The sequence below is a fragment of the Anguilla rostrata genome, chromosome 13, assembly GCF_018555375.3.
Source record: "Anguilla rostrata isolate EN2019 chromosome 13, ASM1855537v3, whole genome shotgun sequence".
Classification (NCBI taxonomy): Eukaryota; Metazoa; Chordata; class Actinopteri; order Anguilliformes; family Anguillidae; genus Anguilla; species Anguilla rostrata.
This window is the reverse complement of record NC_057945.1, coordinates 5,242,403-5,256,637: the sequence shown is the minus strand read 5'-3', so window position 1 is coordinate 5,256,637 and position 14,235 is coordinate 5,242,403. Positions and strand designations below refer to the sequence as shown.

The 14,235-nt window shown below is 45.3% G+C and overlaps 1 protein-coding gene across 2 annotated transcripts in view; it reads left to right on the top strand.

Annotated features, from left to right (window-relative positions):
• Positions 1 to 14,235, top strand: part of slc4a8 (solute carrier family 4 member 8) — a 68,170-nt gene that overhangs the window by 42,431 nt on the left and 11,504 nt on the right. For both annotated transcript variants that reach the window (XM_064305816.1, XM_064305815.1), the window contains exons 12-22: positions 393 to 567; positions 1,571 to 1,704; positions 4,241 to 4,486; positions 5,993 to 6,098; positions 6,687 to 6,848; positions 8,115 to 8,228; positions 9,213 to 9,374; positions 9,732 to 9,983; positions 10,642 to 10,710; positions 11,772 to 11,945; positions 13,164 to 13,295. In XM_064305816.1, coding sequence (XP_064161886.1) covers positions 393 to 567; positions 1,571 to 1,704; positions 4,241 to 4,486; positions 5,993 to 6,098; positions 6,687 to 6,848; positions 8,115 to 8,228; positions 9,213 to 9,374; positions 9,732 to 9,983; positions 10,642 to 10,710; positions 11,772 to 11,945; positions 13,164 to 13,295 — 1,726 coding nt within the window. The remainder of the gene's footprint in view (positions 1 to 392; positions 568 to 1,570; positions 1,705 to 4,240; positions 4,487 to 5,992; positions 6,099 to 6,686; positions 6,849 to 8,114; positions 8,229 to 9,212; positions 9,375 to 9,731; positions 9,984 to 10,641; positions 10,711 to 11,771; positions 11,946 to 13,163; positions 13,296 to 14,235) is intronic.

The window sequence follows — 14,235 nt, the reverse complement described above, 5'->3', positions numbered from 1 at the left end:
GGTTGACAGACATAGTGCAAATCTGCAATATTACCGAAGACATCAAGCCTCACATTTTCACTGTGGTTTGACCCGCCCCCTCGCACCAAGGTTCAGAAATCCCTCTGATACTCCAGGATTAGAGTCACCTGCTGCTCAGCTGTTCTTCTCAGTCTGTTTCCTCCTTCTTCTTCTCTGTGCAGGCTGTTACTCTCTCTCTCTCTCTGTGCAGGATTGTATTCCCTCCCTCTTTTGTGCAAGCTGTTACTCTCTCTCTCCCTCTCTGTGTAAGATTTTACTCTTTCTCTCTGTGCAGGCTGTTACCTCTCTGTGCAGGATTTCACTCTGTCTCTCTGCAGGCTGTTACTCTACCTCTCTGTGCAGGATTTCACTCTCCCTCTCTTGCTGTGCAGGTTTTTCGGGGGCCTGATCCTGGACATTAAGCGGAAGGCCCCGTTCTACCTGAGTGACTTCCGGGACGGCCTGAGCCTGCAGTGCGTGGCCTCCTTCCTCTTCCTGTACTGCGCCTGCATGTCCCCCGTCATCACGTTCGGCGGCCTGCTGGGGGAGGCCACGGAGGGCCGCATCGTAAGCACGCCGCACACACACACACACACACACACACGCGCGCGGGACTGCGCATACATGCACACACCCACAAGCTGCTGCACGGGTGCTGCACATTCAAATACTTTTCTACGCTTTACTGATCTTGTCTGGTGTATTGGAACCAATGAAATACTCTCAAAAAGAGAAAACCCCGCCTTCTGCTCATATTGGCAGGCTCAGTTACGCCAGGCAAGATCAACAGAGCACAGAAAAGTATTTGAATCTAAAACAAATACGCATTTGACCCAGGTCTGGTTCACATGTGAAAGTCAGTCACATGTTGACTTCGTGGCACATGATTTGTTGTCGCATGTGGAAATTTTCATTCACATGTGAAAAAAGAAAAAAAGGCTAAAAAGATAAATTTCATGTGATTCTTTCATAAGGGTACAGACTCACTAGTTTGCCACAGTGATATTAGAGACCTTAACAGATCACTAAAACAACATTTTTACTGTTGCATTTTCTAGTTTGCGACACTAGCAGTCAAATTGACCTCAAGATCACCCAAATGATATCCTTTTGGAGAAGTCAGTTATTCAAATATTGTTGTGTATGTTACATGGCTCTTATCTCACAATGTTGTGTGTGCGTGTGTGTGTGTGTGTGAATGCGTGTGTATGTGTGTGTGTTTGGTGTGTGTGCATGTGTGTCTGTCTGTCTGTTTGTGTGTGTGTGTGTGTGTGTCTGTCTCTCTGTGTGTGTCTGTGTGTGCATGTGTGTGTGTGCGTGTGCATGTGTGTGTGTGTGTACATGTGTGTGTGTGTGTGTTTGTGTGCGTGTGCATGTGTGTGTGTGTGCGTGTGCATGTGTGTGTGTGTGTGTGTGTGTGCGTATGCGTGTGCGTGTGTGTGTGTGTGTGTGTGTGTGCGTGCATGTACGTATGTGTGTGTGTGTGCATGTGCGTGTGTGTGCGTGTGTGTGTGTGTGTGCGTGTGTGTCCCTGTGTGTCCCTGTGTGTGTGTGTATGTCTGTGAGCCAGAGTGCTATTGAGTCCCTCCTGGGAGCCTCCATGACAGGCATTGCCTATTCCATCTTCGCGGGGCAACCACTCACCATCCTGGGGAGCACCGGTCCAGTCCTGGTCTTTGAAAAGATCCTCTTCAAGTTCTGCAAGTTAGTGCCCTTTTTCTGAGCCACTCACATATGGCATTATGCTTTTTTTGCTTACCTCTCCTTTCTTGCTCTCCCATTCTCTCTGTTCCCTCCATAGCTCTGTGTGTTGTCTCTAGCACTTTGCCTGGATGCCTTCATTTTCATCTCCTCTCCTTACTTTTTTTCTTGTGTTCTTTGGGTCAAAATCAATCCACATAGTAATTTGTAACTGACTAGATTTTCAGCCATTTTGAATTTTCTGAAAACCTATTGTTGCTAGTTCCTTCCTAGACTGTCCAAATTTGGCAAACAGGATCTATGGACTTCCATGACTAACAATTATTAAAAGACTTTTGGTACTTCAAAAGTCCAATACCAGTGAAACTTGACACGTGTCATCAGATAGTGAATTTGAATTAGATCGCAAAATGTGTCTTCTCAAAAAAAGGTAGCATTTTAATGAATTCTCATCATGAACAAGTCAGACTACTCAACCAAGGAGGACGACCACCAGGCTACACAAGCCAGTGATCAAACAAACAGAAAACTTGATGTAGTTGGGACAGTGTATGTTGTTAGCCTATATTTCTCTTCTACCACAGTTATGCTCACACAATCCCATTCATACTAAACAGTAAGACAGTAGTCACCTAATGGGGGATAGTTTATACCAGCTGCTAGGCTAAAAACAGAGGTAGGGGGTGACAAAATCAGAGGGGGAAAAATCTGATTTATTTTGTAATGTGCAATTTCAAGGATTTATTGGAAGGTTTTAATGTAAATTTTTAGGGGTGTGAATGATTGAACATTTTTTATATTACTTGTTAATCAAAATATGTCATTGAGCATTTCTATAAAAGTATATAATTACCCCATTTTTCTGATCAATGAATATTGTTCATTATCTGTGTTTATGTTATTTATTTATTTATGCATTTATACATTTATTTATTTCAGTATTTCTGTATTTCTACATTTATTTATGTATTTATTTATGTATTTCTACATTTATTCATTTATTTATTTATGCATTTCTACATTTATTTATGTATTTATTTATGTATTTCTGCATTTATTCATTTATTTATTTATGCATTTCTACATTTATTTATTTCTGTATTTCTACATTTCAGCTATGGTTAGGGTTAGGGTTATAGCTAGGGTTAGGGTTAGGGTTTCAGCTAGGGTTAGGGTTACAGCTAGGGTTAAAGTTAGGGTTACAGCTATGTTTAGGGTTAGGGTTACATCTAGATTTGGGTTTGTGTTAGGGTTACAGCTAGGGTTAGGTTTTGGGATACAGCTAGGGTTTGGGTTATAATTAAGGTTATGGTTAGGGTTACAGCAAGGGTTAGGGTTGGGGTTACGGCTACGGTTTTGGTTACTGCTAGGGTTAGGGTTACAGTTTGTGTTAGGGTTATGGTTACAGCTAGGGTTAAGGTTATAGTTACGGTTAGGATTAGGATTATATTTAATTTAATTTAATTTAATTTAATTTAATTCATATCCAGGGAGATAGCCAACTAATACGATCGCATTTCAGACTGGAAAATAACCCATTAAATCAGAGAATTTGCTGAGTTGTCTTAGAATCTTTATCACCAAAGAATGTAGCAAGGCTGGCAGCGTCGGCATAGCAACGGACGCGGCAACGAAACTTTAAGTATGTCACAATGGTTTTAGAATGTCATTACCTCACCTGCGTGGTGAACAGCCACGCATAGTAATGTTATACGGTGTCACATAATTCACTGTAACCGATTGAAGCAAGTACGTTACCTTTAAGAGCGTCCCTGTTGGCTGACGTGAAAAGGCAGCGACTGTTATGTTCTGGTTAATGCTGTGCCGTGTTACTGAGCAGTAAAGAGCCGCGGCGTTCTCTTTTTGACTTGATCCCACCTCGTCTGTGTTCTGTTCTCACACGCACTTCACCCGTATGATTTTTGCAGCCCGGATCAAAATTGGCGTGACAGGGCCATAACATTCTGCGCCCTTCAAAGAGCCGTAATTCCCATCACTGTGTCACGTAGATTTGATAGGAATCGTTTGCTTCTGTCTGGTTCGCCGAGCTGACCAATCCTTCTTCAGACTGATGTTAGGACCACCCATTCAATTAACATACTGACACAGAAATACAGAAATAAATAAATGTAGAAATACAGAAATAAATAAACAAATGAATGTAGAAATACAAAAGTAAATAAATATAGAAATGTAAATATACAAAAATAAATAAATAAATGTAGAAATGCATAAATAAATGTAGAAATACATAAATAAATGTAGAAATACAGAAATAAATAAATGTAGAAATGCATAAATAAATGTAAAAATACAGAAATAGCTTTTTTCATTACCAAAATGTATTTATTTTTCATTTATGTATTTAATTATTTATTACTGCATTTATTTATTCATTTATTTATTTATGCTTATGTAATTTTTGTTCTCCATAGAAGGCAGATACTTGCGTCACTTTTGAGGTGCTGACGCGATGCTATCTGGCTATGTTCGAGCTGAATGGTGTTGCATGGTGTCGTTTTTTGCCACGCCCACACAGAGACTACGGCCTGTCGTACCTGTCCTTGCGCACCTGCATCGGGCTGTGGACGGCCTTTCTGTGCCTGGTGCTGGTCGCCACGGACGCCAGCTCGCTGGTGTGCTACATCACGCGCTTCACGGAGGAGGCCTTCGCCTCCCTCATCTGCCTCATCTTCATCTACGAGGCCCTGGAGAAGCTGATCCACCTGGGCGAGCTCTACCCCATCAACACCCACAGCGACCTGGACCAGCTCACACTCTCCTAGTGAGCCTCTCTCTAAGTCTCGCTGCTCTCTTTTCTCTTCCTTTCTTTCTCTTTCTCTCTAGCTGTTTTCTCTGTCTCTTTTTGCCCCCCCCTCTTTCTATCGAGCGTATTCGGTACACGCAAAACCGATTTCCGACCGGTTTAGCATCAGTTTCAGCAGCGTGTGGTTCAGTCCTGCTTCTGAGAAAAGTCTGTTCTTCTGCAGCACACCAAACACACAAACACACACACACACCAAACACACATACACACACACACACACTCACACACACCAAACACACATACACACACACACACACACACACGCACACACACACACACACCAAACACACATACACACACACGCACACACACAAACACACACTCACACACACCAAACACACATGCGCACACACACACACACACACACACACGCACACACCACCACACACACACACACACACACACATACACGCACACACACACACGCACACACATACACGCACACACACACATACACACCCACACGCACACACACACGCATACACACACGCACACACACAAACACACACACACACACACACACACACACACACACACAGGCACATACACGCACACACCCACATACACGCACACACATACACGCACACACGCAACACACACAACACGCACACACACACACGCACACACATACACACACACACAACATTGAGAGATAAGAACAACAATATTTGAACAATAGAACTGTTCTTCTGCAGATATATGTACATGTTGTAGAAGCTGAAGTGCCAGCAGTGATATTAGTCATAATCATAGAGCAGTCCTTCCCTGACTTTATGCATGACCCTTTATAGTTTTTACTAATAAAACACATTCTTGTGACTCCTCCTCTTAAATAAAATATAGGTTATTGTACGTAAGTATGGAAATACAGTGTCTTGTGATGTGTCGAAGCACATGCACATACGTTATAATTTATGCAATGCATGTAATAAATCTATTGTTTAATTTGGCTGCTGTGACTGTCTGTGTCAAATGTAAAATCTGTCAAGTGCATCTTGTGACCGACTGGTACGTCCCGACCCAAAATTTGGAAATCGCTGCTTTAAAGCAGCCCGCTTACTCGCTGTTGATTTGCTGATGAGCAGATGCAGGTGGAGAACCTTTTCTTTTTTCTTTTTTCTTTTTAACATGGCGACAGGAATGGGCCATCCAACAGTGCTCACCCTTTTCCTACTGCTAAAGGGTACCTAATGTTCTCCGTTTATCTACAAACTACTGGTAGCTAGTATTTAGCACCGTATCAAGCCTGGTCCTGAAAAACCCCCAGAGTCGCTGCCTCTACTACATGCCCTGGGAAGCCGTTCCACACAGGGACTACTCGCTGTGTGAAGATATTCCTGATGTCTGTGCGGAATTGATCGTTTGCTAATTTCCATTTGTGCCCCCTCTCATTCCACTTACAGCCTAACAGACCCCTCAGACGTTCTCTCTGCACTGTCTCTCCCCCTACCCCCACCCCCCCAGCTGTAGGTGTGCTGCACCCGACAGCCCCAGCAACACTACCCTGGAGCTCTGGAGCCAGAGGAACATCACAGCCTCTGCAGTGCCCTGGGCCAACCTCACTGTCAAGGTGAGCCCGCTGGGGCAAACAGCTGTGGGATGATATGGGGGGGTGGAGGTTTGGGTCCTTTGGGGCAGACAGCTCACAGTGGGGGGGTGGGGGGGGGGTGGAGGGGGGGGTCTGGGCCCTCTGGGGCAAACAGCTCACAGTGGGGTGATATTGGGGGGGAGGGGGTATGGCAGGTTCAGGCTGACGCTACAAAACCCATTGCTTCAGATTTCACTTTAGCATGAAGGAAAAAACACTAAATGTGCCAATGCAGATGCGATAGTGGTCGCAGGGCATGCGGGTAACATGGATACATGACTGTAGGAACTACTGTGATGATCAGTTTTCTTCACATGAACAATGACTTACATACATGACCACATTCAAGAAATCCTCTCTCCATTTCGTGTATGTGCAACATGCCTGTATGTTGTGTAGTGTGTGTTGTGTGTGTGCATCTGATGTTGTGTGGTGTCTGCATGTGCCTGTGTGTATGTGTGTGCATGCCTGTATGTTTGTGTATGTATGCATGTGTGTGTGTGTGTGTGCGTGTGCGTGTGCATCTGCGTGTGTGTGTGCATGTGTGTGTGTGTGTGTGTGTATGTGCAGGAGTGTTTGGAGTTCCAGGGCCAGTTTGTGGGAACGGCGTGTGGACACCATGGCCCTTACACCCCCGATGTGCTCTTCTGGTCCGCCATTCTCTTCTTCTCCACGTTCTTCATGTCCAGCTTTCTGAAGCAGTTCAAGACCAGCCGCTACTTCCCCACAAAGGTAACCCGCCATCCCACCTCTGCCATCGCCTCAGGGTCTGCCACATGAATGAACAAATGAACAGATTTTATCATCAGGAGGACCAGCTGAATCAGCCAGAAAACCATGGTTCCTTCAACCACAGCCAACACCGACAGGTTCATTTAGCTCCATATAGTACTATATGATGACAGATCGAACATTTCTTTATTTGTATCTGATCATTTTATATGCCTGCTATATTCTCTTTGACGTATGTTAGCAACTGCATTCTTTTACACCCACTTACAAATTATAAATTCTGTTCATCATGACACAAAATATCCCACCACTAAAGGAACATCGCAGTGGCAGCACATAACTGGAGCATATGTTGGTATGCGCAGCTCGGTATCAAGCATTTAGCCAGGCTAATGTTGCAACTAAATTAGATTCTTCTCACTCTTAGCCAGGGACCAGCTGGGATTTGGCCCGAACGCTGGTCTCTTCCTCTGTCAAATCGCAATGGATATCGTTGCCGGTTAGCTCCAGGCGATGTATTCAGCATACAGATCACGCTGCGATTCGTCTATTGTATATGTAATCTGTATTTTGTCTGGATTTGTCAGTTCTCTGTCGACTAGCTAGCCTTGGCAGGGCATGCCCCAAACCTTTTTGGCACAGAGTTTGGCACTTTTCAGGGTTTTCAACAGACGAAACTACAATGACCTCACGTAAACACAGAATTCAGATACAACTTAAAACACCCCGCAATAAAGCCCCAAACTTGGGTTATTTTGCGTTATTTTCCTGTCGATTTCGTCATCGCAAATGCTTCAGTCCCACAATAAATAATTCTCCCTGTTGGACACTTAGCTACATTCATTTTTATTGCGTACTGTAATAGCCTATATACAACATAAACATTGCTTAACACCACCCCACGGTGCATTATATGCCTAATAATATACATAATTAAGGCTGGGGGTTTGTCACAGAGCAGTCATGGTTGTAAGAAACCCCTCAGATACCCCAAATGGTGTGTCCCCCAAAGGTCACCATCAGCAAGAAACCAAAACTTATCGCGTCAACGTCACCAACTGTAAGAAACCCCTCCGCAAACCAAACAGCGGAAGAGTCTGAGTGGCGAAGGAACGCGTGTAGTCTTGCCCGGTGCTACTGGAACGGGATTCATTTTATATTATTTCAGTTGTCTGACTCCAAAATAGTATTTCTATCGCTAATAAAGTTTCAGAAAATGTACTGATATGGATTGATGTTGTCGCTGCTCTGTCACTGTTCGTTCAGGTGCGGTCCATGATCAGTGACTTCGCCGTTTTCCTCACCATCGTCTTCATGGTTCTGATTGACTACGTTATCGGGATCCCCTCCCAGAAGCTGCAGGTGCCCAGCAAGTTCAAGGTAGGAGCCTTGGAGAATGGGGCACAGTGTATCCAAGGAAACGCCTTAGAGAATGGGGCACAGTGTATCCAAGGAAACGCCTTAGAGAATGGGGTACAATGTATCCAAGGAAACGCCTTAGAGAATGGGGTACAATGTATCCAAGGAAATTCCTTAGAGAATGGGGTACAATGTATCCAAGGAAATTCCTTAGAGAATGGGGTACAATGTATCCAAGGAAACGCCTTAGAGAATGGGGTACAATGTATCCAAGGAAATTCCTTAGAGAATGGGGTACAATGTATCCAAGGAAACGCCTTAGAGAATGGGGTACAATGTATCCAAGGAAACGCCTTAGAGAATGGGGTACAATGTATCCAAGGAAATTCCTTAGAGAATGGGGTACAATGTATCCAAGGAAACGCCTTAGAGAATGGGGTACAATGTATCCAAGGAAACGCCTTAGAGAATGGGGTACAATGTATCCAAGGAAATTCCTTAGAGAATGGGGTACAATGTATCCAAGGAAACGCCTTAGAGAATGGGGTACAATGTATCCAAGGAAATTCCTTAGAGAATGGGGTACAGTGTATCCAAGGAAACATTTCTATTAGCTATATTTATCTGACTTCATAATGCCATGTGATGGATTGGCGATCTGTCCGGAAAATAGTCTTTGGCATGTTGACTGAATTAAAAGGAATACACAATGTAAGTGACTCAGTAAAATACAATGCGCAAAACAAATAATATGAAAGATGTATTGCATCATGAAATTAAATTGTTGCATCTATAAATTAATTATTAATTTTATTGGCGCCTGTTTTCTTAGTCTAAGGAATGCGCAGTTTCCGAATGGGATTGATTTGGTAGAATGAAATTGAAGGGAATTAGAATGCATGGGGTTCCTGAGGTCCTAAGCATTAAGCTGGACTCTTTGAATGGTTACCCATGAGCCCCTGACTGACCCCATCATGCCTGCCCTCCCCGGCTCTGTGCCTGCAGCCAACCAGAGACGACCGCGGCTGGATCATGAACCCGATTGGCCCGAACCCCTGGTGGACCGCCCTGGCCGCTTCCATCCCAGCGCTGCTGTGCACCATCCTGATCTTCATGGACCAGCAGATCACCGCCGTCATCATCAATCGCAAGGAGCACAAGCTTCTGGTGAAGAGCTCCCTGCTTCAGAGCAGGCCGTCCTTCCGCTGCTGAAATCAAATTCTGTTTTATTTTAACCTCATATTCACTGTTTCATTTCAAATGCAAATGTGCTGGAGTACAAAGCCAAAACAACAAAAACTGTGCCACTGTCACCCATAGCTTACTGTTAATTGAATTACCGTTGATGATGCAGCACATACACATAAAAGCAAGGGCACAAATGAGCTTGCATACACAAACATAGACACACATACAGTAATGATGGTGTGAGCTATTCTGTATGCCTTTGTCATCGGCACATTGGTTTAACTGTGGGCTCATGCGCCCCCCTCTCCCCCTCTACCCGTCCCCCCACCCATGCAGAAAGGCTGTGGGTATCACCTGGACCTGCTGATGGTGGGGGTGATGCTGGCCATCTGCTCGGTGATGGGGCTGCCCTGGTTCGTGGCGGCCACCGTGCTCTCCATCTCCCACGTCAACAGCCTGAAGCTGGAGTCGGAGAGCTCCGCCCCCGGGGAGCAGCCCCGCTTCCTGGGCATCCGCGAGCAGCGGCTCACCGGCCTGCTCATCTTCCTGCTCATGGGCTGCTCCGTCTTCATGACCGGGGCTCTGCAGGTCAGTCACAGTCTCCCGTCCCCTCATTGGCTGCTCCGTTTTCATGACCGGGGCTCTGCAGGTCAGTCACAGTCTCCCGTCCCCTCATTGGCTGCTCTGTCTTTATGACCAGGGTCAGTCACAGTCTCCCGTCCCCTCATTGGCTGCTCTGTCTTTATGACCAGGGTCAGTCACAGTCTCCCGTCCCCTCATTGGCTGCTCCGTCTTTATGACTGGAGCTCTGCAGGTCAGTCACAGTCTCCCGTCCCCTCATTGGCTGCTCTGTCTTTATGACCAGGGTCAGTCACAGTCTCCCGTCCCCTCATTGGCTGCTCTGTCTTTATGACCAGGGTCAGTCACAGTCTCCCGTCCCCACGCCAAATCATAGAAAACAATTGTATTCAGAAATGCAACAGCACTTACAAACACAACAGCAAATACGTTTGAATGTAGAATAGAATGCGGGTTCACTTAAGAGTTCCTACAAAGTTGACTGCTTTGAGTTAAAAGAACTCTCTGGTAATGTCACTATGTGTGTGTGTGTGCAGTTCATAGCTACACAGTCCCCAAGTGCCCGTATGCCTGTACACATATGTGTGCAGGGCAGCAAGGGCTATGAACTGTCCCACTGAATTACTGCTCAGCCCACTAACAGAAGGTCTTCCTGTGTGTTTTACAGTTCATTCCTATGCCTGTTCTCTATGGAGTGTTCCTCTACATGGGCGCCTCATCTCTGAAGGGTATCCAGGTAACGCACAGGACCCAAGGGGCAAGGACACCGTGTATTACCTGCCTGGCAAAAGTGGACATTCTGCTGGATTATGAATGATATATGATTTTTTAGTCAATTTCATGTGTTTAACACATAACCGAACATTACATTTTTAAACGTGACATTAGTTACATACCAGCAAAAAAAAGATGTATTTAAAACTGAAAATAAATACTTGCTGCATAAGTACTCAGTTCCCTCACATTAATAACTGGTAGAAGCACCTTTTTCTGCAATAACAGCTTTATGTCTTCATGGGTAAGTTTCTGCCAGCTTTGCACACTGGTTGTGGGTCATTTTTGCCCGTTGTTTGCAGTTATTTTCCGGCTGTCCGTCATTGCACATAGATTTACTTTTTATTTTTGAAAGTTGAGTGGATAGTCCACTTTCCTTTTGTATTTCTTTCTTTCCTCAGACAGGGAGGAAGTAGAGAGGGTAACAGATAGAAAAGGGCGTAGTGGTCAGAGGGCCGCATGATAGGGGATCGAGCCCCAAGCTGCTCGGGGGGACTCCTGTATATACAGTGATGCACTAAAGTTTGGGCACCCCTGGTCAAATTACATGATTTGTGGAATCTCTAAGTGAGAAGAAGTTAATGCCACCTCTGCAGGGTACAGACTTAAACATGAAATATTCTGAAAATTTTGCTCTTCATGAACTTTCCCATATTCCCATATCTAACCAGTCCGCTAAAGTATGTTTCTGAAAAGATTTGAGGCAAGAGATAGGCAATGTAATTGCTAAATATTGATTCATATTTGATCTGCAAGGCCTAGATTGACCCAAGCTTCATGAGCCTGGCGTGGCTCTGCTGTACAAGTTCATTTGCATAGAGAACACTTTATGCAAATGAGATGGACACACCTACTCCGCCCACCCTCAGGACACGTCTTTCAGAATTGTGCAGTGAAAATTTTGCATGCTGAAACAGTGATTGACAGTTTTCAGTGTATGCTCTGGATAGGTTGACCCGAAGGACTGAAGAGAAATTAGCCAATGATAGCACAGCTGTGTCTATCTCTGCCCTCCCTCCCCAGTTCTTCGACCGGCTGAAGCTGTTCGGCATGCCGGCCAAGCACCAGCCGGACTTCATCTACCTGCGGCACGTGCCCCTGCGGAAGGTGCACCTGTTCACCCTGACGCAGCTCACCTGCCTGGTGCTGCTGTGGGTGATCAAGACCTCCCCCGCCGCCATCGTCTTCCCCATGATGGTACCGACCGCCGCCGCCGCCATTACAACTGCGCTGTCTGCACTCTGCTCAAGAGCAGACACTGGGGGTCTTTAGTAAAAAAAAAAAAAAAAAATGGAATGCATGAAAATAGAAATAACAATTTAAAGCAGACATTTCAACTTCAAGCTGCCATCAGTGCAACTCTCGTCTTTGTAGTGGGCAAAATAAATGCATTGGGGTTTGGAGTAAATTCCACGTCAGTTCAGGAAGTTTAATGCAATTAAATTCATGAATTGAAAAATGCCCATAATTTTCTTGATGATTTTTCAATGAATGAATTGCATTTTAGTTAATTGCTCCAAAAGGCTGAATTGAGTTGGAATTGGAAAACTCTTACCAGCATGTTTTTCTTTAATGGTGTCAGGGCACATTAGATCATTATTTTGATTCTATTAACATTTGAAATTGACCCCAAGTCTTATCAGCAGTTAAAGACAAGCTGAATGGTAACAGATAGGTAAAGGGAATCTATCTGAGCAAATAGATGGCGTGTTCGGGCACATTGTAGCCTGAAGTGCTAAACTAGCACGTAAAATGGAAAGTACATGCAAAATAATGTATATTAATGTAGGTGTTGCTGTGGAGAGGGAGTTAGAGAGACAGTGTTCCTACAGGCAGACAGTGTTGCTGTGGAGAGGGAGTTAGAGAGACAGTGTTCCTACAGGCATACGGTGTTGCTGTGGAGAGGGAGTTAGAGAGACAGTGTTCCTACAGGCATACGGTGTTGCTGTGGAGAGGGAGTTAGAGAGACAGTGTTCCTACAGGCAGACGGTGTTGCTGTGGAGAGGGAGTTAGAGAGACAGTGCTCCTACAGGCAGACAGTGTTGCTGTGGAGAGGGAGTTAGAGAGACAGTGTTCCTACAGGCAGACGGTGTTGCTGTGGAGAGGGAGTTAGAGAGACAGTGTTCCTACAGGCAGACGGTGTTGCTGTGGAGAGGGAGTTAGAGAGACAGTGCTCCTACAGGCAGACGGTGTTGCTGTGGAGAGGGAGTTAGAGAGACAGTGCTCCTACAGGCAGACGGTGTTGCTGTGGAGAGGGTGTTAGAGAGACAGTGTTCCTACAGGCAGACGGTGTTGCTGTGGAGAGGGAGTTAGAGAGACAGTGTTCCTACAGGCAGACGGTGTTGCTCTGGTTTGGGGGTTACAGTGGTCTTACAGAAACGGACAGCGGCATTCCCTTTCTCTCTCTGTTCCCAGGTGCTGGCTCTGGTGTTCATTCGTAAGCTGCTGGATCTGTGCTTCTCCAAAAGAGAGCTCAGCTACCTGGATGACCTCATGCCGGAGAGCAAGAAGAAAAAGCTGGACGATGCGTCTAAGAAGGCTGAGGAGGTACTGGCCCAGCACATTAGCGTCCCGCCCACAGGCCCTTCTTCCAGCCAATCCGCTCAGCAGCAGTAATGCCTCATTCACACAACCACGGTATCCTAGACGAGGAAAGGAATACCAGGAGGTTGGGATATTGTATGTCACATGACTACTTTGGCTTGACAACTGTAGGCCTAAGCCTGCCACTTACATCAGCATGTGTGGTCATAGTGGGAATAAGACCACTATTGAGCTACTTTTCTACATTAGATCCCCTTGGGAAGGCTACTCTTTTAGGGAACTGTGGTTAAAAGACTAACCCATCATACTAACCCATCGCTTCCTTTCGCAGAATGGACTTCCAGATGCTTGAGATATATACACTGTAAAAAAAAAAAAAAGTCAGAACACTCAAAATTTCAAGGCAACTTGCTTCACTACATTTGTCAGTTTTTAGCTTTTTTTAAGTCGTTATGCCAACTAAAATTCATTAGTTGATTTGTTCAGATAAGTTCATTGTTAGAAAGCTTATGATTGAGTGAGTATTCTGAACTTTTTATTACAGTGTGCACTCAAACTGTTAGGCAGGATCACCTGAGGGACACAGCCATAACCGCAGCAACGCTGTGGCAGGGTTGTGCAGCGCTGACAAAACATCCTCTGTACCCACAGCCAAAAAAAAAAAAACGTTCTGTTGTCTTTTTGAACGCAAAAATCCATTTGACACATCGACGTGAGCCGTCGTTACGATTGCATCCAGCAATCACAAGATCAGCTGGCAGGGGTTCAGGGGAGGTCCCGCGGCCCGTTTACGGAAGGTACAGCCACAGGTGCTGAGCTTTTAATTTGTGGCTGCTGATTGGATATCGATCTCAGGTGCCGCTGAGGAAGGACCCGAGTGGCAGGTCCACAGGGGGTGTAGCCAGCGCCTCCGCCTGCTAACGAAACTGCGTCTGCTAACGAG